Below are 25,050 nucleotides of genomic sequence, written 5' to 3'. Positions count from 1 at the left end.
TCTCCAGTACCACCAAAAAAGAAAAAGAAAAAAGGAGGAGAAATACTCCTTAGCACTGGCTTTGACTTTGGAGTTTAGGAGACTGAGGAACCCAGGGAACTCTAGGAAAACAGGGTGAGTCTGAGGTCCTGACCCCAATCTCCCGTTCCTGGACAGAGAGGCTTCCAGGAGCACCAAAGGCAAGTTAGTGAACACAAGTCCATCTACTAGCTGCTAAAAAGCAGTCCAGTGAATTAGGGACAAGTTGTTGAAACAAGGGAAAAGACTTAGTAAGCCTGCAAAACTAAGATGGAGACCAGCACCCTGAGGGACCATTAGGCCTAAGTTCCAAGCTCCTTTTACCCCTCGCAAGGGGCATGAAGTGGGGGTCGGGTTAAAAAGAACCGATGCTTGGAGACTTATAAGAGCCCATCCAGTGGTTGGGAGTGGGACACTGTGAACATGGTGGTCATAATCTGTTGACCAATGAAGCCCCTGTAAATATTTAAAAATAGTTTAGTTACTATTATGTTGGTGTCTTCAGCCTTCAAGGTGGAGGAGACAGAGATTAGGGAATTTTCAGGAAAATCAGCCTTTGAACTACCAGTTCTGGACCCACAGTTCCTAACAACTGATACATCTATGTACAGAGTGGAACAGGAACAGTCTAACCCAAAGGATAAGCCAGCCAAGGAGACAGATGGGATGTGAAGGCAGTCATGCTAAGCTTATGCCCTGTTAAGTCACCCGCTGGACATCTGCAGGCCCAAATAGAGCGTCAGTGGCCTTCAAGTCCCTGAAAAGTAACTTGGCAACCATTATCATAACCTCTCTGTCAGAGGTGTCATCTACAGCAAAGCCAGGGAAAGGCTAAAGATATTGCTCAGCTCTATAACCGCCAAAGTAGTGATTTTAAAAATAAACTAAAAGCAAGTGAAGCTAGAGGTTTTCCTTAGTTTTACCCTCAATTACAGGGCTGGCCTTCTCTCCTGAATATTCCCACACCACCCTGCCCTGAGAATTGGCCATCAGCCCTCAAGTCGTCCTCCCCCAGCCTTCTTCCTGCGCCTCTGCCTCTGTGTGGGAGGCATCACAGGAGCACAGCAGGAACCAACCAGGACAGGGTCAGACAGACCCAACTCCTCCTAGGCCTCCCAGAGGCTCCTCAACCCACACTCACCCATCACTCCTCCAGACCTGCTCTCATTGACCTCTCCACTGGCAAAATATCTCCCACCCTAGGCACATGGGAACAAGCGTCCACAGCACCCATACTAGCCAAGCCTCTTGCCTCTACAGTGCGTTCCTTCATCGTCTCACCGTCCCCACCTCCTCACACTCCACCCTGCAGCCCCCTCCTCGCTCTAGTCCCTACTACACCCCCAGGGGACTCTTTCTGGACCACCCATGACTGCCACATGGATAAATATACAGGTTCTGTTGTAGGTGTCCTCTTGAAACACTGTCCCCTCCACATTCTCCTGGGAGCTCGCTGCCTCTGCCCTCCTCTTACCTAGCAGTCTCCCCCTCACCAGCCTCTAGCCGTCTACCCATGGCACATTTGTCCTTCCTACAGGCAGCCTGTCTCCATCCTTGCTGCCCTCCTGCTGCCTAGGAGGGTGTCTTTTGTGACTGCCACAGCAGCTGCTCCTTAGGTTGCTTTGTCCACCCCCAACCCCACTATAATGCATCGACCCCCACAAGGCCTGAGAGACCCTCTAAAACAGATCAGCCCCCACGCTCCGTCACCTGAGACCTCTGTGTCCTCTGACTGCTCTAGAATGCAAGCTGGGCTCCTGGCCTGCAGGGCTCGTATGCTCTGACCGCTGCCCACAACTCAGGCCCCTCCCCCGCTCACTCCACCCCAGCCACCCTGGCCTCCTCCGCTGGGGGGCCTTTGTCTGGCTGCTCTCCTTGCCTGGCTCCTTCCCTGCCCTCTGACCCAGCTCCAGGCTCCCTCCTCAGAGGATCTCCTCCGACTCCTTACATCAAAGTCACCTCCCACGCCCACGCTCTCATCCGCATCCCCTTCTTTATTTCCTTCCTATCCCTTACAGGACCCTGATTATCTTTATATGTGTTTGTTTCTTTTGCCTCTGGAATGTAAGCCCCAAAGGGAGGGACCTTATCTCTCTCCTTGACTCCTCTGTCACACTCAGAGCAGCAGCTTGCCTCTGTGCCCTGGTCAGGGATGGCTTTTCCAATAGCCCCAGCGAAAGAATGAACAAGTTCCCCCCACTGTAGCCTCACAGCTTCCGGAAGACGCTCCCAGGTCCGACTTCTTTCTCTCCCACCAGGGTCCCAAATTCTGCCTCAGCCGGGAATGCTTGGGCACGGGGGGCTGTCTTTGGGCCCAGGTGGGTGGCCTGACCTCTCCATTCTTCCTAACACATCTTCCCCCAGGGAGGCTTCAGTCTGGCAAAGGTTCACAATACTTGTCCCCAAAGAAGCCCCAGTCGCAGCCTCCACACTAGCCACAAAGGGCTCCTCACTGAGGAAACCTGCAGGCTCCCAGAGCACCCCTAAAGAGCACTCTGCTCAAAGATGTCATGTGGAACTCCGCAACAGATTAAGTCCCATCTCAGCCTGTCCCCATGTCCCCCACAAGAGTCCCTGCTGTGTTCACACTGACATGGGAGAGTCCTGCAAGAGGTTGGGACCTGGTCTGAGCTGGTTAGGAATGAGGTCTTGACGGGGGCACCCAACTCGGGGCTAACAGTGGAATGTGACCTTGATGGAACTGGGGCTAGGACTGGAGGAAGCAAAAAGGCACAGATGACCCTGTCCTGAACGAGGCTGAAGGAGGTCCCAGAGGCTAAAACCCAGGGAATAAGACAGCCAAGGAGGTCAGGAGGGCTGGTTCCCATGCAGCCATGAAGAGGTGCTGGCCCAACAGGCACCTGACCCCAGGCCCCAGGACCCTCCCAGTGACCCTCACCAGTTCAGGTAGGGGAGGCCTCTCACTGGGATCCAGTCCCTGGACTCCAGGCCATCCAAGGTACTATTTGCCAGGGTAAGCGCAGGCCAGGATCTCCTGGGCTGATCCCAGGGAAGCCAAGGACAGGATGCAGGTTGCAGTTGGAGGCCACAGGACTCTGTCCCACAGATTCAACACCTGCAGGGCCCTAAGCCTCTGTCCCAGGAAAATCAGTTCCTACCTGGCATTTCCCCTCCTCTCTCTTACCCTCCTGCTTCTCTTTTGGTTTTTGTTTATGCCAAGCCTCCCTCACTGGGCTGTGAGTCCCCAGAAGATGGGGATCCTCATCTGCCCTGGGTGCCAAAGGAGATTTTTAAATACAACAACATCCAGGGACTGGGTAAGTCCTTGAGTAGTGACAGGGGGTATACCTCGGTTTTCTGCCTTTGCTAAAGCCCGCCAGAGATCTGCCCCAGGTCTGGGGACATGAGGTAGGATGGAAACGGAAAGAGAAGAACAACAACAAGAATGTGGGAGTGGGAGGGCTCCCTCCTGGGTGGACTGACCAAAGGAAGGAGGAACAAGGTGAGCCCTGCTGCCCAGTAATTTCAGCCCTCCATTAAAGTCCACAGTGTTCTAGTGCCTTTGTCCCTATCTTCTTTGACAGGTCCATGTCCTGTCCACAGGCACTACCTGGCCATACATGGTCACGTGCCCATGGATGGAGCACATGTGCAGACACAGCACACTCACCAGTCCACATCTCCCCACATGCCTGGGGCCCACTTCCAGGTGGCCTGTCCCCTGATCATAGAACACTCTGCAGGCCAAAATTCTCTTCCTTCTGCTCCTGGCCCCTGTGCCTGATGCTGACCTGGGCCCCAGACAAGGTACTCAAAAGGCAGAGGGACAAAGGTGTTACACCTTAGGCCAGAGGACAGCAAGGAGGAAGCTAGGAAGCAGAGGTCTCTGGCCAGGCTCAAGGCACCTGCCGGCACAGGTGTGTGTCCTATTCAGTGCTGGGTGGGCGGTGGCCTGAGAGGTTTCCCCACCTACCAGAGTCCAAAGAGCACAGGTGTGGCTGCCTCCATAGCCTTAACACCACGGGACTTACTGCTCACCTGGGGCCACCTGCACCAGCAGGGTGCTGCTTGAGGCAGCTAGCAGAGGACCAACTGCTGGGCACCAGATCAACTGCTCAAAAGCCAGACCCTTGGGCCATCAGTCACCAGAGGCATTGGCACCCAGGTAAGGGCCTATCCCCCAGGGAATATCAGGGCAGGACAGGTGGGGAAAACTCAGGACAGGAGCTTTTCCAGGCCAGAGCTTCTCTCCAGCCTATCTGGAGATGCAGGCAGGAGGTTCAGGCCCAGGGAGGGTAGGACTTAGCTGCTGACTGGCAGGCTAAGAAGCAGAGCAAGGGGCTCCAAAAGTCCCTCTGCAGGCTTCCCCCATTGTCTGTGATAGAGATACCTCTTCCCTGCTCCAAGCCCCTACATTTGGGGAAGAAATGGCAGAACAACACTGCCCAGCTTCCCACACCACAAGGGGCCAGGTAGGCCAAAGCCAGCCTCTCCTCCTGGGGTTGGGATCTTCAGAGCAGCTGTTTCCCTACCTCCACCCACCCACAGGGACCCTCAGGGACCCACAGGGACCATCCTGGTGTGGGGGAGCAGAGAGGGGCTGAGGAGGGAAGCACTCATTTCTCTTCTGGTCTAGAAACAGGAAGTGTGTCACAGCCTGAGAGAGGCAGGAGGAGGGGAAGAAGATTTCCAGCACCCCTTCTTTGCACAGGAAAAGGGGTCCTCCCAAACAAGGGAACAGAGACCTAGCCGCCTCCTGCAGTTTCATAATTATTCAATGACGATTCATTTTCCCATCACTGATTCATCTTATCGGAGCCTCTGTTATTTTCATAACAGTTGTAATAAATGGGTGTGGGTGCTCTCTTATACTTTGCCCAGGGTATTCCAGGCATACCACGCAGATGTGGAGACCCACAAAACCAACACCTATGCATGATGCATACACACCTCATTCAGATGACACCCACTCTTGACCCACTCATGACTAGCCCCCACCCCACCCTGCACATTCACACACCACATTTAATTTGGTTTTGTTTCAATGGATTGATGTTCTAGACCCCCTCTGGGCCAGCTCACCACCCAGTAACAGGGACACATAAACAACTAAAACATACAATCTGCAGCCAGACAGGTCTGGGTTCATTCTCTGTTAAATAATCACTGTAACCTCAGGCCTCAGTGTCAGAATCCTCATCCACTAAATGGGGATAAAAACAAAACCCACCTAGTAAGGTTGTTCTGAGGATTAAATGAGATATGGAGGATAAAGCCCATAGACCAGTGAGCAGCAGTTGGCACCAAGCCAGCATGAGCAGATGGTGGTGAAGACTGAATGTTCATGAGGGGTTTGGCAGCAGTCTCATGGTACTAACTACTCGGGCTACTGTGACTGCCACTATTGTCACAGAAGAATGTACAAAGCTCAACATGGCATTCAGGAGCAATCTGGAAATGGTGGTAGTCAAGGAGGAATTTGCCAGGGAGGTGATCCATGCGCTGGATTTAAATAGTTGAGGTGGGGAGGGGCTCTAGGAGAGGGTATGGAATACAGGGGGGCAAAAAGACAGGAGTATTGGTTAGATGTTCAGGGAAGTGCAGATCATTGATAAGTCCTACACCATGGTAGACAGGTACATGTAGGTGCGCACCCACACAGGTGCATACACTCCTGTTGAGAGGGTCTCCAGCTCATGGGATAATGTCAGCTTCCTCCTGGTCTGCAGAATTGAAACAGGACTGGACGAGAAGATTTGCTCTGGCAGGGAAGGCTGCTGAGCCCCCTGCCCTCCCTACAGAAATGGGTGCAGCTTACTTATCTGGCATCTTTCACATCCAGGCCCAGTCTAGAATCTGGTCCCAGATCCAAATAGTGGGAGCCTGGAGCCTGACCTAGGCTCTCCCTTTCCTAGTCTGGCCCTTCAGGGCCAACCAAGATGGAGGGCTCTTTAAGGGAGGACACTGACGGCAGATGGCTCTGGAAAGATCCCTGGAGCCAGGGCTTTGGTCTGCTCCCTGACAGTAGCAGCGCTCTGTCCTGACTGGGCCTGGTACTCCTCTTGCCAGCTCTCATGGCTGTCTCTGTTTCACTTGGGGTTCTAGGTAGCTGGCCTCAGCAGCACCACCATGTCCCGGCCCAGTAGCAGAGCCATTTACTGTAAGTTCTCTCTGAACCCTCTGCCCTGCTGAAGCCCCTATCCTCTGACCTTTCCCTTCTCACACCCTGCAATTGCCTGAGCCTCATCTCACTCTCCTGCCACCACCTGTCCCTGACTTTTTACTCTGCAGTGCACCGGAAAGAGTATTCCCAGAGCCTGGCCTCAGAGCTCACCCTCCTACAGCACAGGGTGGAGGTGAGTACTGCCAGAGCCCCAGGTGGTTTCAAACTAAAGACAAGTATGTCTGTGTGTCCAATGCCCTGCCAAAATAGAGATGCCTCAAATGTTCCTGCTGTGGAAGCTAACAGCCTGATTTGGCCTAATCCTGTGACTTGGATCCAACCAGCCTGCAGCCTAATGAAGCATCTGCTAAGTTCTGGGGAGGAGGGGGAATGGAGGTGGGCAGAGCAGGCCCAGATAGAGGTCTGATCCCCAGACAGTAAGAAGTAGGAAAGGGATTGGCCTAGAGGCACTGAGAACCTCCCCTGCCCAACCCCATTTGTTCCAGATGCACCCCTGGACCACACCCACTGCCAGGGAGTTGCTCTTTGCTCAGAATGGGCATGACTGGAGGAGGGAAAGTATGAGGTCTACAGCCCTCTCGGATTTAAGGAGCCATTAAGAGGGGAGTAGCTGAGTCTGAGTTCCTGGGGAGTGAGGTGACCCCCCTCCACTGATCTGCTGGAATGGTGTCTCTGCCATGCACACCCCCCAGGAGGGTAACTGCTACTTAAAGATCTAGTTACAGGAAGGGATGTCAGCACCACAGTGAAAGCATAGTGCAGGCTACAAGGGTGTTGTCAGACCAGCAGGCACTGCTGAGGACATGGGGAGGACATAGCGGTGAGGGAGAAACCACCCCCACCCCAGCAGTCTCATGTGTTAGGGATCTAATGCAGATAACAGGGAGCCACACTGGGGTGAGGGATAGACAACATCAAGGCAGAAAGGGCTGCCCTGTTAGCTGGGGAGAGGCAGGAGTATTCATCTTCTTTATGGGGAGGGGCTGGGAACTGGCTTCATAGGAATTAAGAGCAGGAGGAGACATATTCAGGATGACAGGGACACCAGGCCCATCCCCAGCCGTATTGCTTCTAAACGGTTCACATTGTCCCTAGAGGGTGCTATTGGGATCTGCCCTTCCCCCTCTGCTGCCTGAGCTGCTGGCAGGGTGAAGAGAGAGAGGAGCTGGACCCAGGAAGGGATGGGGAGCTGCCAGGGTAAGAGGGAGGGTCAAGGGGAAGGACAGACACCAGGTAGGGGAGAAGACTGGGAAAGGCAACATGCAGCTGGGAGAAGCAGGGTGAGGAGTTGGAGGTGTGGGCAGTTCTCCTGGAGGAAGTAGACAAGGGCAAAGACCCACCAATCATCAGGCTAGCAGCAGGTAAGGACTTTTGTGGAGACTAACATCACTATGGATCTCTTTGGGTAAGAATCAGGAAAGGTGGGCTTGACCCTCTTCCTGAGAGACGAGGTGCTAGGTTGGCAGAGGGTAGAAAGGCATCTGGGTATGAGGAACAGTATGAGCGAAGGCACAGCAACAGCAACCCAGGATCAGTGAGAAGACCAGGCTGGAGGGGTGGCATCCCAAATGCAGCAAAGGAAGCCAAGAACAGAGCCCAGGGGTCCTCTAGCCCACTCAGAAGTTCAGACAGTATATGTTGGGTGTTTGGAGCTCACATCCAGCAGGACACATCCGCCCCACAATTGTCATTCCTTTGGAGTCTTAAAATCCCTCATGAAGCCCTTTAGCCACAGACCTGGAGGCCCATTCCTAGGCCTACTGCTTCTACACAGTTTACATTGTCCCCAGAGGGTGCTATTGGGATCTGCCCTTCCCCCTCTGCTGCCTTCCTCTCCCACCACCACCCCCTTCAAAACTTCTCCTGGTTTGGCCCCTTTCCTCTCCCTTTATAGCATCTGATGACATGTAAGCTGGGGACACAGAGAGTCCGGGAACCCAAGGATGCACTGCAGAAGCTGCAGGACATGGACACACAGGGCCGAGTGTGGAGCCAAGACCTGATCCTGCAGGTCAGAGATGGCTGGCTCCAGCTGCTGGACATCGAGACCAAGGTCAGCCCTCCCACTGTCTAGCCCATGCTGGGGAAGAGCAAGTGCCAGGTGCCTCCAAGAGCAGCTACCTCCCATACTCAGCAGACACCCAGGCCTACGAAGAGATAGGAGATGAGGGTTGGGGATAGAGGCACAAGTCAGAGCAGATGACTCCCCAGATCCAGGCCACCAGAGGGCAGGGGCAAGCCTATCAGGAGTTTCTAGGAGCCAAACTTAGTTCTTAGGCCTCACAGTTGACTTCTTCACCTGGCCCAGGAGGAGCTGGACTCTTACCGCCTAGACAACATCAAGGCCATGGATGTGGCACTGAACACCTGCTCCTACAACTCCATCTTGTCCATCACTGTGCAGGAGTCTGGCTTGCCAAGCACTAGCACTCTGCTCTTCCAGTGCCATGAAGTAGGGGTGAGTGGCCAGGGGTGAGGTTCAAAAACCATAACCATTGTGTGTGCAGGTTGTGCAGGTGCATGCGTGCATCCTCACCCCACCACGTGCATGCGTGCGTATACACACACACACACACACACACACACACACACACACACAGCTTGCCTGATTGTTGCTTCCTCCAGGCAGAACGGCTGAGGACCAGCCTGCAGAAGGCCCTGGAGGAGGAGCTTGAGCAAAGGTAAGCAGTCTCTGCATAGCCAGCAGAAGTGTGGGCAAGGCTTCTGTCCCGAGAACCTTGTCAAAGACGTGCCCTTCACCATGTCTTCAGTAGACCTCAATTTGGAGGCCTTCACTCAGGCCAGAACAGATGGAGGGGACCATCTCTGGAAAGGTCACTTCCTTTGGAGCAGGCACCCTCTCTGGAGCGGGGGCCCCTTCCAGAGCAGCCCTACCAGATGACCCCAGAGCACAGTAAGTTTTGCGGACAGGGGCAGGTGGAAGAGAGTGTCAAAGGAGTTCTAGGCCCATAGTCCCATTACATCGCAGGCATCCCACCATCCCCAAGGCCCCTGTCACGCCACCCCAGTGCCAGAGAACCAAGTGCCTTCGCTCGGCCTCCTCCAAGACGGTCTCCATCCCCAGAGGATCTACAGAGAGATGAGGTAATTGAGGATGGTCTTGGGCTTGCTGAGGCTTCCCGGGCCCAGGGGAAGAGAGTACACCTGTTCTCCCCCTCACCCAGGAGCCCAGGGCCCCAGGGTGGTCAGGGCAGGACAGTCCTAACGGCCCACTCACGGTCATGGATTGTTTGGGACCCAGGAGGTGCTGAACCATGTCCTAGGGGACATTGAGCTGTTCATGGGAAAACTGAAGGAGGTTCAGGCAAAGACCAGCCTTAAGAAGAAGAGGAGACTTAGGAAAAAAAAGAACAAGGAGAATGAGGGTGAGTGCTGAGGGCCAGGGGAGAGGACTGGAGTTGTCCTGAGATGATCTGTGAATGCTGCCTTTGTCCCTGCTCCCACAGGAATAACCCGGGAACACTACATTGACTGCTTCCAGAAGATCAAGTACAGCTTCAACCTCCTGGTCTGTGGCTCCCCACCACTTCCCCAGCCTTCCTCCCCCCAACAACCCTACAGTCACTGGTCTCTGGACATTCTAAGTTTTTCCCTTCTTCAGTTGCTTCCCTTCTTGGGGCTTTTGGAGAGTCCCAGGCTCTTAGCTGAGGCATAAACAATTATGGGGAACGGAAGATATGGCAGGATGAAGTGTGGTGACAGACATTGCCCTGTGTCCCCAGGGAAATCTGGCCCTCAGGCTGGAGGAGACGAGTGCCCCTGAGTTTGTGCACATCCTCTTCAAAACTCTGGACTCTGTGAGTAGGGAGAGGACAGGGTGGAAGAGGGACAGGCTGAAGCCAGGCAGGAGCAGAGGGAGGAAAGGAGGCTGAGAGAGAGTAGAGGGAGGCCATGGGGATTCCCTTTGCTCTGCCCAGCACACCCACCTCCTTAACCCCAAGACCACATCCCTCATGGGACCAGCCCCCCCCCCCCCGAAGACTCTGTGAGCAGGGGTCAGACACGAGGACCCTAGGGTTCTGCAGGAGATGGGCAGCTGAGCAGGGCTGGAGAATCTGGGCCTTTCTGTCCTAGGCTTCCTGACACCTTCCATCACTCCCCCAGATCCTGGCCCAGTGCCCTGATGCTGACCTACCATCTCAAGTGGTCTCGCCCCTCCTCACTCCCAAAGCCATTGACCTGCTGCAGTCCTGTCTGAGCCCATCTGAAAGTAACCTCTGGAAGGGGTTGGGTGTGGCCTGGACCACCAGCCGGTGAGTGAAGACAAGACCTGAACTGAACTGGGGCTGAGGGGTGTTGGGGAAGGACCCGAGAGGTAGCCAGGCACTGTGTTGACACAAACCAGAAATATTTCAAAACAATTTGGGGACTCTACATGAAGTTCCCAGCTCTTTATTAAGGTAAGTGTGACCAATTAAAAAAATATATATTATCACCTTTACTCACTATGAAAGGAAAAGCCTTGTCTCAGAAAACAACAATTTTTCCCCAAAAGGAAAGATGCCAACCTCATTTTTGTCAAGGCCAAAACGAAAACTTTATCTTAATCCAGCCCAGAATTTCAGAATTACTGTCATAAGTGATGCTACAAATGTAACATCAGTAAAACTTGGCAACCATTTGGCAGGGCCCCAGTTAGGAGAGAAAGAGATGCCACAAGATCCCAAGCTGACATGAGCATTTGGCAGGAGGACAAACTGAAGAGAGCCTTGGGGGGTGGGGGAGGAAACTGGCTCCCCTGGCTGAGCTGAGGTGTCAGGGGAACAGTCCACAGAGGCAGGGCAGCTGCCCCAGGTGACATGTCTGGCCTGGCTGTGGTAGAACCTGACAAGGGGGGCCTCGGGGAAAGGCGAGCATGCCCGTGGGAGCCCCAGAACTCACTTTAATAAGCACAGTACTTTCTCTTCCACAAGGGAAGATGGCAGGACAGTGGGAAACTTACATGCAGGTTGCAAAAGGAAAAAGAAATCCCAGGGAGTTAAAAGAACCACAAGGACAGAGAAAATAAAAACCAAGAAAGAAGAGGGGATCAGAAAGACAGAGAAGTCAATGGGGAAATAAGCCAGTTTTCCTAGCATGCCTTTTGCCTAAAGACAGAATTTTTAATTCAGCCCCATTCAAAGGAGTTTTCATCTAGTTTGTTAAAGACATGAATCAATTAATGCAATGCATGTTTTTGACTGTGGTAGAATACACATAACAAAATTTACTATTGTAACTGCTCTAAGTGCATAATTCAGTGGCATTAATCACATTAATAATGATGCACAGGCAACACTATCTATTCCTAAAACTTTTTCATCATCTTAAACAAAAAGTCTATACCCACAAAACAATAATTCTGTATTCCCCCACCTCCCCAGCCTCTAGCACCTCTATTTTATTCTCTCTCTACATTTTCCTACTATGAGTATCTCATGTAAGCGGAACACATTCTTTATTCTTTTATGACTGGCTCATTTCACTTAGCATGTCCTCAAGGTTCATCCACATTATAGCATGGGTCAGAATTTCCTTATTTTTAGTGGCTGAATAATATTCCCTTGCGTGAACATGCCACATTTTTTTATTCATTCATTTGTCAACAGATACATTTGTCCAGAATATCATATGAGCTAGTCTCAGAGTCTGCTGGTTCCCATGGCTATGCTGGGCTCACATTGTCTGGGGAGAGAGCCCTGGCATCTAGCACCAGCAAGGAGGAAAGAGAGGTTCTGCAATGGACTCAAACCAAAAGACCTCAAGTAATTTTATTCAGCCACTTTAACATTGAGCAACCATGTTAAATATATAATTTTGTGTTTCAAAACCCAAGTTTATTTCAAGAATTTGAGGGCTGGGGTTGTAGCTCAGTAGTAGAGCACTTGCCCCTCACACGTGAGGCTCTGGGTTTGATTCTCAGCACCACATAAAAATAAATAAATAAATGAAAATAAATATAAAGATATTTTTAAAAATAAATAAAATACAATCCTTAAAAAAGGAGAATTTGAGACCCTAGAAAAATGGATCAGCAGATTTTTCTTTTTTTAGGGGGTACTGGGGATTGGACTCAGGAGCTTTAATGCAAAGCTACATCCCCAGCCCTATTTACTATTTTTTATTTAGAGACAGGGTCTTACTAAGTTGCTGAGGCTGGACTCAAACTTGCAATCCTCTTGCCTCAGCCTCCCAAATTGGTGGGATTACAGGTGTACACCACCATGCTGGACTGGATGTAATTTTTAAAAAAAAGTACCCTTAAAGATGCAAAATAACTCCAGTGTTCATAAACTGATATACACTTGTTAAATAATATATCAAGTCAGTTATTCCCCTAGAGGTTTTCTAATTTCCTAAAATAACCAGAAATTAATCATTGCAACAGAAACACAGAAAATAGAATAATTATAGAGATGTAAAAACTCTAAATAGAGTTGAATTTCTGACAAATTATATTTTGATGACTTGATTTTAGACAAAATGACCCAAAGCTATGGGTCATTGAATGCTGTGGTAATCCAGAAGGATGGAGAACATCTGAGGCCATTGATTTGACAGCCAGGAGATTATCAGGATTTTAAATAGTCTGGTTCCAATAAAGTAATGACAGAGAAAATCTGATGCTGGAGTAATGACAGGACCGAGGTGAGAATGTGTAGGTAGGGTATTTAGGTACATTCTCAGGAAATTTGCAAGGAGAGGGTTATAGGTCCACAGCTTACAAGGAGTTGTAAGTGGGTCAAGGGAAGACCTGAGCATCTTTCTAAGGCCAAGAAGAAATGACCAACGAAGAAGATCAGAAAAGGGAATAGTCTCTGTGGTCCACTGAATAAACATTTCTTAGCTGCAGCTTATGCACCAGCCACAGTCCTGGGGCGACAGCTCCCAAAGAGTTCAATATAGTAAAAAAACAAAACAACATAGACATGTAAAAAGCATGTGCAGTAGAGTGTGAAAGGAGCACTAATCCACAGGTACACCAAGTTCAGGGGAAATATTTACCTGGAGGAGGCAGGGAGAATAACTTCCCTAAGAGTCAAGGGAATTTCCCCTGCAGCCAGGTAGTGGTTGTCCATGCACAAAAAGCCTGGAAGCCACAGATGGCACACAGATGGGCCCTGTGTGGTGGGCGAGAGGGAGGCTAAGAGGCAAGAAACTGCCCCATCCTGGTGTCAGCTAGAACAGCCCTGCCATGATGGTCTAAAAATTAGAGTTCCACACACTATTTAGCTAGAGAGACCTACTGTGGGGACACTGAAAACAGGTTATAAAAACAGCAGGAAACCATAAGGGGGCCTTTAGGACCTACACTCTGATTTCTACCACTTTAATTCAAATGCCCCAGCAAAGCCACTGTTTCCCTAGGGGAGTGATACATCTGCACTTTGTGGGTGGTGGTAGGGCTGATCCACAGATCCTGCGCTGTGAAGTTTGCTCATCCTTAACCATTTGCTCCTCTGTGGGTGTTCTGAGGCCTTTCATCTGTGCACAATGGACTATGCCCCCCATTAAGATCCTGAGGTTAGGCCTTGTCATCTCCTCCCTCTCTACATCCCACAGCCTTGCACAGAGTGGACAAGGACTCTGATTTGTTCTCCCCCCAGGGCTGACTGGACAGGCAAAGAGCCTCCACACTACCAACCTACATTTTATGATGGCTGGCAACCTCCAGAGCCCTCTTCCTTGGTAAGAGATGCTGAGCACAGAGTCCTATCCAAAGCCCTGAGTTCTGGTTAGTTTCTACCATCCCCATGGTCACATGACCACTAGGCCATGTATGGGTTTATGTGAGGACCTGTGTCCATCACTGTGAGGGTGGCCAGGAAGGGAATGAGAGAAAGCTGTGAGAGTAAAAGGAGGGGCGTGTCTGACAGCCACTCCCTATCACCATGGTGGTTGCCTCCGGCTCTTACTCACTTTCCGTTTTGTTCCCTACAGGCACCCTTAGGATATCAGGACTCTATTGCTCTCCGGTATGGCTCAAGGCTATTAGGGACTGAATTGGGTGGGGAGGGAATGAAGGAACTAAGCCTTTTGATCTCTGGATCTCTATATCTCAAAGACCCTCTGAGCTCTCTTCTTAGTCAACAAGGACATACACAAACACATCCTCCCCTAGTTTGGATGTAAAAGCAGCTTTTGACCTTCTTAGGTTCCAATCCCTTCTTCTCAAGATACCATCCATACACATCTCTGGTTTCCCAGAGCTCAGATATAAAGTGCTCACAGCAAAGCTCAGATGTAGAAAATTCCACTGCTGTAAATGTCTTTAGAGATCAATGATATTTCAGACCTCTCTTGTCCTCAGAAACCTCTACCCCAAGCCCCACCTAAGACAGACCTCCTATTAAACTCTATGGAACCATAAAAGTCACCACCAAGCAAGCACCAGATGTAGCCAGGAGATATCTGGGGTTCTTGGTGGTTGGATAGGTGCTCAATTTCTGAGGCCCATCTCCAGCCATCCTCCCTCTTTCTTTTGGCAAAAGTGCTAGGTTAGGGAGTACCTCACGCTTTGCTCAGGAGGAGACCTACAACAATGGCCCTCAACCTGGGGATACCAGCATCCCACCCTCCAGCCCTAGACCTGTCAAATCAGTCCTGAAAATGCAAGTTCTGTATGAGTTTGAAGCAAGGAACCCACAGGAACTAACTGTGGTTCAGGGTGAGGTGCTGGAGGTAAGGTCTGGGCTTGATGCTAGAAAAGGAGGTAGGGGTTGGTGGAAGCTACAGTAGCCTGGACTGGGCAGTTTAGATTTGGAGCTGCCAGGGTGGGGGGCCTGGAGATGGAGAAGGAAAGTGGGAGAGGGATGGGAGGGAAAATAAAACCCTTGTGTGTTTTCCTGCTGCCTGGACAGAGGTTTGGGTGATTGAGATGGTGACTGTTGGCAGGTTCTGGACCACAGCAAGCGGTGGTGGCTGGTGAAGAATGAGGCAGGACAGAGTGGCTACATTCCCAGCAACATCCTGGAGCCCCTGCAGATGGGAGGCCCTGGGAGCCAGGGCCAGTCACCCACACGGGTACACTACCTGGCCTAAGCTATCCAAAAGGCTTAAGTCCTGAGTTGGAGGTCAGGGTGGGGAGGATTCAGTGACAAGCAGAAGAATTAGTTCTGGTTTTACTTAATCAGTTCTTACTGCATGTTAAGTTTGTTATTGGGTCAAAGTAAGTAATAAAACAGGGTTCCTATCAGACCATAAAATCATAGGCTGTTATAAGTGATCTGATGGAAGCCCAGAGAAGAAACCTAGGGTTGGGAGGTATGTGTGTTTGTGAGATGATCTCTGACCCCTTATTCCTCCACCCCCTCGCCCCACCAATCCAGGCTCCAATGCTTCGACTCAGTTCAAGGCCTGAGGAAGTCAAGGCTTGGCTGCAGGCAGAAAACTTTTCCACTGTGTAAGTGCCCAGTCTGAGGGGCATGGAGAGGGGACCTTAAAATGGGCTCTGATGAGGACTATGGAAACCCAGAGACCCAAATTTGCAACTGGCCTCCACCGTGCTTGTCAACTTCATCTCAGATACAGGTTCTGCTGAGTGAAAGAGATCAAAGGAAGGGGACTTGCCTAAACCTAGGTTAGGGTGTCAGGTGGGGTGCTCCTGCCATGGTGAAGGCAGCAAGCATCAAGATAGTGAACTTGGGAAAAAAAAAACTGACAGCTCAGCCATGCCTTCTTACAAGATACTTCAAACCTGGATGTTCTGACATCAGTTGGTGCCAAACCAATTGGCTTACACCAGCACTTTCAGATACCCCATTGCTACAAATCATCCTGGAACCCTAACCTCCAAACCTAAACAGCCCTTCTCTACCCAAATACTCAGGCCCAGCATCCTTCCACCTGACCCTTGGTGGCTTCTCCTGTTTTTGTTGACAGCACGGTGAAGACCCTAGGGTCCCTGATGGGGAACCAGCTACTTCACATGAGACCTGGGGAGCTACAGATGCTGTGTCCACAAGAGGCCCCACGAGTCCAGACACGGCTGGAGGCTGTCAGAAGGATGCTGGGGGTAAGAACACTCTGGGGTCCTGGCTCCTGCTGAGAGGGCCTGGTCCTCCCAACAACAGAGTCCGAGTGCTGGGGAGACAAGCCAGCAGCCCTAGCCCTGGGTGGAACTGAGCGTGGAAGGTACTGAGCATGAGATAGTCCTCCAAGGGTGTGGCTTAATGCATTCAGGCATACCTCGAGGCTCCAAGCTTATTGGTGGCAGGACCTCTGGGGCTCTCTCACCTGGCAGAGCCTCATCTGAATTCTTTTCTTCCCTCAGATGAGTCCTTAGGCACCAGCTCAAACACTTCCAAGACCAAGGATGTCTCTCCTATGCAAGATGGAGTATTTGATATTTTAGAACCCTGAGAATTCCTCTTCCAGCTCCTCAGTTTGCAGCAAACCACACAGCTGGAGAGCTCACACAGAAAAGAGGATTAATAGGCCCAGATGTTGTGGCAAATGGTACCCTTTCTTGCTGTGCTGGGATCATCCCCAATTACTACCTATTTATTTTACCTCTTTCCTAAGTCTGGCTCACTTATGACTAGGCCTGTCAGGAGTTGGTTTACTCCCTCATCTTCCCAATAAAAGCATCTTTAAGTCTGTCATATGTCTCCCTTGCTGCTTCTTCTGGGCCTTATGGGAGCCAAAGACTGTGAGGTAGGAAGATCTGGGGCATGAAACAGCAGCAACCTTACATTCGTCACCAGGTCAGATGATCTGAATGAGAGAAAGAATTCACACTACAACCTGGAACTGGGAATCAGAATTTGAGAGCTATGGTCCAAGTTTTTCTTTCTAAGCAAACATCAAAATGAAGCTATGGTCACCAGCCCCATCCTTTCGTGTATATGTCTCCTAGTAGAGACCAAGGCATCCAGCATGGCTGAGGACACAGAAGTAGTAAAGAGCACCAGGGTGTCAGCTGCAGGTTTTAACCAACATTGGCTGATGGTCCAGAGAAGCACTAACTAAAACAAGGCAGGTGTTCCAGGAAGTTGTTAACTTCCTCTTTCGATGCAACTTTGCCCCTGCTGTTAAATGAGCCAACCTTAAGTTCCCTCCCGTTTCTCTTTAGTGACAGAGCATAAGGAACACTGGACTGATAGGTAAAAGTCCCGCAGTCAGCAGTGTGAACTCTACCAAGTCATCCCACCTCTGGGTTCCTGTTCTAAGATTAGGTAAAGAGTGTGGATTGGCTGTAGCTTCCAATATCTTTTAGTGTAAGTAACCTACTTTAATTTCCAAACTGTCATGGTATGAACACTTATCTCCACATTTAATCCACAATTATGAATTCAAGTCTACCTTGAGGGTTTTTAAAGTGTTCCTTAGTCTCTCAGCTGAATTTGTCTATGACTTTAACATTGTCTGGGGCCCAAGTTGCCCTATTTTTAGACTGTCTAGGTCATTCCCTCAACTTTCCGGCCTCAGAAAATCATTCCTTGTAGGTGGTAACACAGAATAGGAAAGCAAAAAATTCCCTCACAAGAGAAAAAGGGCAAAATCCTTAGGGTCTGACTTGTCAAGGACAAACTTAGCCAAAAAAGTTAATTTCTTAGAATGAGTCAAGGCCCACTGCCCCTGAGGTCTCATAGAGTTGAAGGAGCACTGGCCACAGGGAAACCCTACAGGGCCTGAAAAAGGAATAGTATCTTAACACATTGTTCCCCAAGTTTCAGAGAAAAGACTGAGGTGAAATGATGGGCTGCCCCAATACAGTGGCACTACCACAAGTTAGTATTAGACATGAGTCTGAACCCCAGATCATCCTTGGGATCTTAAGCGACTCACCTAACCTCTCCAGGCCTCAGTTTACCTCCTATAAAATGAAAATAACACTTACTTTACAAAGTTGTTGTGATGCTTAGATTGGAATAAATTACCTAACATACATGAAACACCTGTGCTATTGCCTGGCATATCATAGCTATTAAAAAAAAATGCTAGTCTTATACCTCAAGTTAATTTGGGACTAGCCCCCTTGTTCTCTTGGGAAAAGAAATACAGGCATTGGGCTAGGGCTGTAGCTCAGTGGCAGAGCACTTGCCTAGCATGTGTGAGGCACTGGGTTTGATCCTCAGCACCACATTAAAAAATAAATAAAAAATAAATGCTGTCCATCTACAACTATTAAAAAACATTAAAAAAAGAAACACAGGCATTATAAATTCATGTGTCCCTATGTTTGCACCTTTCCCCCTTTTTAGCAAAATGACTTTTAAAAAGTCCTAAGTTTGCTTTAGCTGAACTAAAGGGTTGAGATAATGTGATCTCCCATACCCAGACTAGAGGAATAGTGGCTTGGACCTCTAGGTAGCCATGCTGTGCAGGCCGGACAGGAACCCTGAGAGCAGCTGTAGACTCCCCTTCTTCCACTCCTCCATAGTGTTCCCACAAATCCTCTCGCCTGCTCAACACTGACACTGTTACAAATCTCTACCCCTTTTACATTCTCATGAGCACTGCATAAACACAGAGGGTAGTTCTTCTCAAGACTGCAGGAACCTCCCACAGATCTCTTGCTGTATCAAGGTCCCCATGATACCCACATTGCTAAATCTAACTGTTACTTCTCAGTCTTCATTTTCCTTGACCGAGCAATCCCATTCATTTGACATAGTTGTTCATTTCCTCCTTCAAGGGTCTTCACTTGGTGTTCCACCTGCCTCCCTGGTCAGACTCCTTTCTATCATTCTCCAGCTTCTAAATGTTGTGCCACAGCAGAGCTCGTCTCTTCTCCACTGCTCTCACTTCCATGGCAATCTCTTCGGTCTCACTGTTTGAAATGCTGTGTGTACAATGATTCCCTGTACTTACCACTTCCTTCTGCCTGGAGATCTCCCCAGCCTGCTGCACCCACAGCCCCCACAGCATAGTAGCTTGATCTCACACCTGCTTCAGGTCTTTGCTTAAAGATTAACATCTCAGTGAGACCTACCAAAATTCGTTCTTCAAAAACACAAATCCCCTTCCTGCTGGGGTTCTCCTACCTTTCCCCACCACTATTCCTTCTTATTCTCCTCTGCCTTCTCTCTCTCTTTTCAGTACTGGGAGTTAACCCTTGGGGTACACTTACCACATCCCCAGTTCTTATTTTAATTTTACTTTGAGATAGGGTCTCGCTAAGTTGCCCAGGCTGGCCTCAAACTTTGGATCCTCCTGCTCAGCCTCCCAAGTCTCCAGGATTACAGGGATGTGCCACCACAACCAGCTTTAAAATATCCCCCACTGCCTGCCCTATCCATTGTTGGGAATCAAACCCAGCACCCACTGAATGCTAGAAAAACTCTCCCAGAGAGTTATCTCCCCAGCTGTATTCCTCTTTGTTTTCTCTCCATAGGACATGTACCACTATCTGACTTATTATATATTCACTAAGTATTTGGTTATTTCTGCCTCTCTCCATTAGAATGCAAGCTTTCAGAGGGAGGAATTTTTGCTAATTTTTTTGAGTTCTGTATCCCTAGCATCTAAAATGGTGCTGCCCATGATAGACATGTTAAAAAACATTGCTGGGTACATGAACGAGTGAATGCAAAAATTATAGTATCTTTCCTTCTCCAACCCACTCTACACAAAGAAGCTACATTAATTTCTCTAATGGACATTGGCAGTCTATCACTCACCTCAGCACAGCTTCCAAATCTGCACTGTTCAATAGAGCAGTCATGAGCCACATGTGGCTACTGAGCAGGTGAACGGTAGCTGGCTCAAATTGAGGCTAGTTTTAAGTGTAAGATACACACTGTGTATTGAAGACAATACAAAGAATAAAAATATTTCGATAATATTATACTAATTATATGCTGAAATTACAGTATTTTAATACATTGGGGCTAAATAAAATGTATTTATCCACTCACCTGTTTTTACCAGAAACAAATATTTTAAATCCTATGTGAGGCTTCCACTACATTTCTATTGGACAGTATGATCTAGATACTCCCCATAAACCAGAGGAAAAAAACTTTAAATTTCCCTTTCTCATAGTCACGGCCCTTTACAACCTAACCCCCACATGCTTTTCCCATCCTCCCTCTCTCTGTGCCTCCTCAACACCTCATAAACCAGCCTACCTCGACAGTACTTGCTGTTTCTTCTAACACACATGTATTTCCCACCTTCCCGTATTTATTCTGACCTACTGCTGCCTGGAGTGCCCTTTGTGGCAATGCCCACGGCCTATCCTTCCTTAATAACCTTGCTCAAATGCCCACCTCCTCTGTGAAGCCTTCCTAGAACCACCCTCTGTCCTGGCCTGAAGAGATCTCTCCCTCCAAACTATCTTAGGTGATGTCTTATGCCCTGAATCACTTCCTACTTGGCAGTTTCATGGATTTAAGTAATTAATGGGTTTAACATCAAGCACTCATTCCCCAGTCCTTCCCCGCTGCTTAACAGTGGAGCCAAAGATGGCGACTCAGCTGGGTGGTCAGAATCCGGTCCGATTATCACGAACTGTTCTAGTCCTCTACGGCACCCATGAATCTGACTCTCCCTGGGTAACTACTGCCTGGTTGCACTTCCCGCCTTGGCAATATTAACTACTGAAGTGCGGCACCCGCCCGTGGGGAAGCACAACTGCATTAAGCGAAGGTTTTGCACACCTGAGAGTCCCCTGCGAGACCGCGCGAGGGCCTACTGCCCGCTGAAGTCGCGCATGCGCATGATATTGTGGCCACGCGGAGGGCGGGAACGAGGGCGGGGGCGGAGTCGGGCGGCTCACGTTGGCCCCGCCCAGATACGTGGAATATAAAATCTCGCCGCTCGCGGTTTACCGCCAGTCTTCGAAAGCCCGCACGTTGCTTCACTATGTCGTCCACGTCGTCTATGGTTCTGGGTTATTGGGATATTCGCGGGGTGAGTGCTTTCGCAGTTGCCCAGCAGCTCCGTCAGAGACGGGAAGGTGGCCAGGGCTCTGGGGCAGCGGCTCTGTGAGAAGAAGCTGTAGGTGGGAGCCCTTTCGCCGCGACTACCATCATCTGAGCTGCCCAGCCTCAGACGCTGACGACCCCCGCCCGGCCTATGGGATCACTAGGCCCGGCGGGAAGGGCCCAACGGCCGCCAGTCTGTGGGGGTCGCTTAACAACCGCCCCCAGCCGGTTACAGGGTCTTTGGCAACCTTGTGCCGGGGGACGTTGGCGGGCGGTGGTTGGGCGCGGGTCGGACCCGCGCGAGCGCTGATCCGGGGCTGTCTCCTGCAGCTGGCGCATGCGATCCGCCTGCTTCTGGAGTTCACGGATACATCCTATGAGGAGAAACGGTACATTTGCGGGGAAGGTAATTTTCACTTTGGAACTCATACACCATTCCCCTAAGCCAAGCTGCCTCCACTGTCCTTGTCTTCCTGTGCCCAGAGTGGCATCACTCCACTCTGGTGGGACATCTGCCCCTATCACCAGGGAACTCCTTGCATTGCTGTGTGAGAAGTGCGTACTTTACATCGACCTGGGGATTCTCCTTACCTCCATGGCCCCAACCCTTCTTAATACTTAATCGAATGGTTCACAGAGACTGAAGTTTGGGGAGCTGGGTATTAGAAGTATTAGAACTAAGTCATTTCTAGATCTTTTCACTCTCTCATCAGGTGGGCTGTTAAAGATGTTGAGTCCCATTTCTCTTTCTCACAGCTCCTGACTATGATCGAAGCCAATGGCTGGATGTGAAGTTCAAGTTAGACCTGGACTTTCCTAATGTAGGTGTCCTAGGAAGAGGAGTGGGCAGAAGGGAAGGCCTTCAAGTATATCCATTTTACTGTTTCCTATTCTGATCTGAGAGGGTCTAGAATAGGGGTTCTTAACACGGATAGAAGAGATAAAAGGATCCTTGAACTAGAGAAAAAAAATTAATTTTATTTCTACTAACAAAAGTATTCCTCCATTGTGAAAAAGGGTAATAAGCAATGTGAGTTATTAGCTACATCTCTGACCTTATCATTAGTAAAAATCAGGTATTTTCATGCTCTAATAAATGTATTTTAGGTATCTCAAATGTTATATTCACTAAAATTACGGTGGTTATTACATCCCTTTGCTATTACATTAATAAGCACATATTACTTTAGCACAATTTTGCTGTAAAATGTTTTATAATTACCTAAATACATGCAATTTGCATTTTAAAACCTTATTCTGAAAAAGGTTTCATGGCATGCACATATGCACCCAATATACATAGACTTAAGAACCCTTGCTAGAATCAGGTGGAACCCATTACTACCTTCTACCTAATTTTTTAATTTCTCTTCACACAGCATCTTCTCTCTCTTGTTTACCACCTTGTCAGTCTCCTCTTCCCCGGAAGAAAGAGATTGTCCATTTGGCTTCTCCTTTTCCTTTCAGCTTCCCTATCTCATGGATGGGAACAACAAGATCACCCAGAGTAATGCCATCTTGCGCTACATCGCTCGCAAGCACAACATGTGTGAGTTGGGTAGGGCTGGTGAGAGAAATCTGTTTGCTTACAGTGGGGTATATGATTTCAAGGGTGGTGGTTATTTGGCCTACAGGTGGTGATACCGAAGAAGAAAAGATTCGAGTAGACATCATGGAGAACCAAATAATGGATTTCCGCATGCAACTGGTTCGCCTCTGCTACAACTCTGATCATGTGAGTTTTCTCAGCAGGCATCAGCTGAGCAAATTTCCTTTCTGCTGTTGTTCCCACCAACCCAATCTGTAAGAATAGGAAATAGAACTTTTTTGGGGGGGGGTCGGCGGGGGGGTGCATGTTTTTGTCATGATTCTGATATGGGTTCCTCCACTTTTCCAAACCTTTTCTTTCCATTCTGCCATCTTGAAGTGAAGACAGTGAGAAGGAAATCCCTGGAGAAGGGGCTACAAAGTGTCCTTTCTTAGCCTGTGCTCTAATATATCTATATAGATGCTGGTGGTGGCTATTCTCACTGTCTTTCCCTCTCTTCCAGGAAAAAATGAAGCCTCAGTACTTGGAACAGCTACCTGGACAACTGAAACTATTCTCCTTGTTCCTGGGGAAATACTCATGGTTTGCAGGGGAAAAGGTAGGAAGTAGAGGAAAGGAAAGGATAGCTTTCTGTTTCTGCAGGTGTTCGTGAACTCCCCACACCTAACCATCTTATTTTCTCCTTCTAGCTTACCTTTGTGGATTTTCTCACCTATGATGTCTTAGACCAGAACCGTATGTTCGAGCCTAAGTGCCTGGATGAGTTCCCAAATCTGAAGGCTTTCATGTGCCGCTTTGAGGTAATGCTGTCTATAACTTTCTTACAGAAACATTCACAGGCTCCTTAGGCCCTCAGGGTCCCACTACAGTAGATGCTTGTCCAATACCATCTTTTACCTGAAGAGGTTGATGGCTGTATACCTCTGTGCTTTCAAGTCTTGGGCAGGGTTTCTACACCCCAAAGTCATAGTCTACAAGAAATGGAGAAAAATTGGAGGCAGGCAGCATGTGGATTTTGTTGTTTTGGTTTGGGTCTGTTGGGCTAGGTAAGGGTCCTTATAAAGTTTGGTGTGCTTTCCCTTCAGGCCTTGGAGAAAATAGCTGCCTACTTGCAGTCTGACCGCTTCTTCAAGATGCCCATCAATAACAAGATGGCCAAGTGGGGCAACAAGTGTATATGCTGAGCAAGAGAAACAGCTTGATTTGTTCCATCCTATACCTAGGAGCCAACACTCTTCTCTGCTCTTTCCAATAAATAGCTCTTGGGTTACCGGTGTCCAGCTGAATTTCTCTTGGGTATAAAGGCCAAAGGAGAGTAAGGATCTGTGAGCAACAACCAAGATATAAATTTAGTCACTGCAACATTAATATTCCCTTACTCCCCAACTGAGTTCAAGGCCTAGAAATTAATCATCAAAACTTGAGAGCAAGTATTAGAAATGTACTGCACAGTTGGAGAAGTTATTTTAAATGGGTCTATTACAAGGACATCATATAAATACCCATTAATCCTGTAAAATACCATGTGGCAGTTAAAGAATGATACTGAAGTGTGTGAACTCACATGGAAGGATTTTCAAGACACATTGTTGAATTTCAAAATTAGTTTGCAAATTAATATATACAGCATGACATCTTTTATCATTTTTGAAAGTGAGAACGTGTGAGGTGTTTCCATATATACACAATGTAAGTGATTGAGCACTGGAGGGAAACAATGAAACTGATAACAAGGCTTACTTCAGACAAAGGGATGGAAGGCCCAGTCTTCAGGGTAGAACCTAAAGGGGAATTCTAAGATGCAGCCAAGTTTTCCTTTTTTTTTTTTTTTTTTTAACTAGGAGAATACATTCATGACCTACTTACATAATCAAAACTAGGCTTTTTTTTCCCTTTTTTTAAATATATTTTTATTTTTTAGTTTTCGGTGGACACAACATCTTTGTTTGTGGTTCTGAGGACGGAACCAGGGCTGCACACACGCCAGGCTAGCGCGCTACCACTTAAGCCACATCCCCAGCTCCTCAAAACTAGTTTTAAGGAAACAAAACCTAGGGTAACTGATTCCTGTGGAAATTGAATTGTCATCAACTATTCCATTACGTAGCAAAGTCAGAAGTCCTTACAAAGTCAGAAACTCTTACAGCCTTAGGAGTTACCTGTGGGCCAGATTGCTATCCCCTGTGGACCAGAAGCCAAGGATCTCTCTGTAGTGGGGGGGAAAGGGGCTTGATGACTATAAGACCCAACGATGTAAGGAGGTGGCCTCAAGATGGGTAACACAGACATGTTCAACTGCCACCCCTGCCAGCAATAGTTTGTCCAGGCCCAACTTTTTAGGAATGGGGAACATATTGCTATAAAAGGTGTAAAGACAAGAAGTTTCTCTTCAGTCTAATAACTGATATAAATTTGTAGTATATGAGGGAATGGTGTGCTGTAGGGAAATCTTTTGGACTTAAATG

The 25,050-nt window shown here is 48.9% G+C and overlaps 2 protein-coding genes and 1 long non-coding RNA gene across 5 annotated transcripts in view; 2 read left to right on the top strand and 1 right to left on the bottom strand.

Moving 5' to 3' along the window:
• Window positions 1-20,831, bottom strand: part of LOC120890537 (uncharacterized) — a 39,569-nt gene extending 18,738 nt beyond the window's left edge. Inside the window, exons 1-2 of one of the 2 annotated variants that reach the window (XR_013428008.1) lie at window positions 20,770-20,831; window positions 16,352-16,487 (exon numbers count right to left, since the gene is read on the bottom strand). This is a non-coding gene — a long non-coding RNA (uncharacterized LOC120890537). The remainder of the gene's footprint in view (window positions 1-16,351; window positions 16,488-20,769) is intronic. The other variant, XR_013428009.1, reaches the window with a different exon arrangement.
• On the top strand, window positions 3,981-16,765 carry Eps8l3 (EPS8 signaling adaptor L3). 2 transcript variants are annotated; one of them, XM_040287428.2, is made up of 19 exons: window positions 3,981-4,144; window positions 6,085-6,139; window positions 6,271-6,335; window positions 8,058-8,216; window positions 8,472-8,621; window positions 8,789-8,844; window positions 8,938-9,077; window positions 9,153-9,268; window positions 9,426-9,549; window positions 9,631-9,692; window positions 9,907-9,981; window positions 10,289-10,437; window positions 13,771-13,852; window positions 14,105-14,139; window positions 14,656-14,845; window positions 15,059-15,187; window positions 15,493-15,566; window positions 16,046-16,178; window positions 16,437-16,765. In XM_040287428.2, the coding sequence occupies exons 2-19, from the start codon at window positions 6,109-6,111 to the stop codon at window positions 16,446-16,448; spliced, it is 1,782 nt and encodes a 593-aa protein (XP_040143362.1). In that variant the 5' UTR covers window positions 3,981-4,144; window positions 6,085-6,108; the 3' UTR covers window positions 16,449-16,765. The 2 variants fall into 2 exon arrangements, with proteins under 2 accessions (XP_040143362.1, XP_040143361.1); XM_040287427.2 differs by having other exon boundaries at window positions 3,982-4,144; window positions 8,935-9,077.
• A 31-nt stretch (window positions 20,832-20,862) lies between the features above and the next one.
• On the top strand, window positions 20,863-23,855 carry Gstm3 (glutathione S-transferase mu 3). Its single transcript, XM_005338107.4, has 8 exons — window positions 20,863-21,022; window positions 21,367-21,442; window positions 21,793-21,857; window positions 22,504-22,585; window positions 22,671-22,771; window positions 23,088-23,183; window positions 23,275-23,385; window positions 23,671-23,855. Exons 1-8 carry the CDS (start codon window positions 20,975-20,977, stop codon window positions 23,767-23,769), a joined length of 678 nt encoding a protein of 225 aa, XP_005338164.1. The 5' UTR covers window positions 20,863-20,974; the 3' UTR covers window positions 23,770-23,855.
• The last annotated feature ends 1,195 nt before the right edge of the window (window positions 23,856-25,050 follow it).

The sequence above is a fragment of the Ictidomys tridecemlineatus genome, chromosome 11 (genome assembly GCF_052094955.1).
Source record: "Ictidomys tridecemlineatus isolate mIctTri1 chromosome 11, mIctTri1.hap1, whole genome shotgun sequence".
In the NCBI taxonomy this organism is placed as follows: Eukaryota; Metazoa; Chordata; class Mammalia; order Rodentia; family Sciuridae; genus Ictidomys; species Ictidomys tridecemlineatus.
This window is presented reverse-complemented; position numbering and strand designations above follow the sequence as displayed.

What these genes read in the sequence shown, in the direction of transcription:
- Eps8l3 (XM_040287427.2), top strand. Translation starts at nt 6,109, where the DNA reads ATGTCCCGGCCCAGTAGCAGAGCCATTTACT. An exon ending in CAGTAGCAGAGCCATTTACT is followed by an intron (nt 6,140 to 6,270) that starts GTAAGTTCTCTC and finishes TTTACTCTGCAG; the next exon opens with TGCACCGGAAAGAGTATTCC. An exon ending in GTGGCCTGGACCACCAGCCG is followed by an intron (nt 10,438 to 13,770) that starts GTGAGTGAAGAC and finishes TTCTCCCCCCAG; the next exon opens with GGCTGACTGGACAGGCAAAG.
- Gstm3 (XM_005338107.4), top strand. Translation starts at nt 20,975, where the DNA reads ATGTCGTCCACGTCGTCTATGGTTCTGGGTTATTGGGATATTCGCGGG. An exon ending in GTTATTGGGATATTCGCGGG is followed by an intron (nt 21,023 to 21,366) that starts GTGAGTGCTTTC and finishes TGTCTCCTGCAG; the next exon opens with CTGGCGCATGCGATCCGCCT. An exon ending in ACGGTACATTTGCGGGGAAG is followed by an intron (nt 21,443 to 21,792) that starts GTAATTTTCACT and finishes TCTTTCTCACAG; the next exon opens with CTCCTGACTATGATCGAAGC.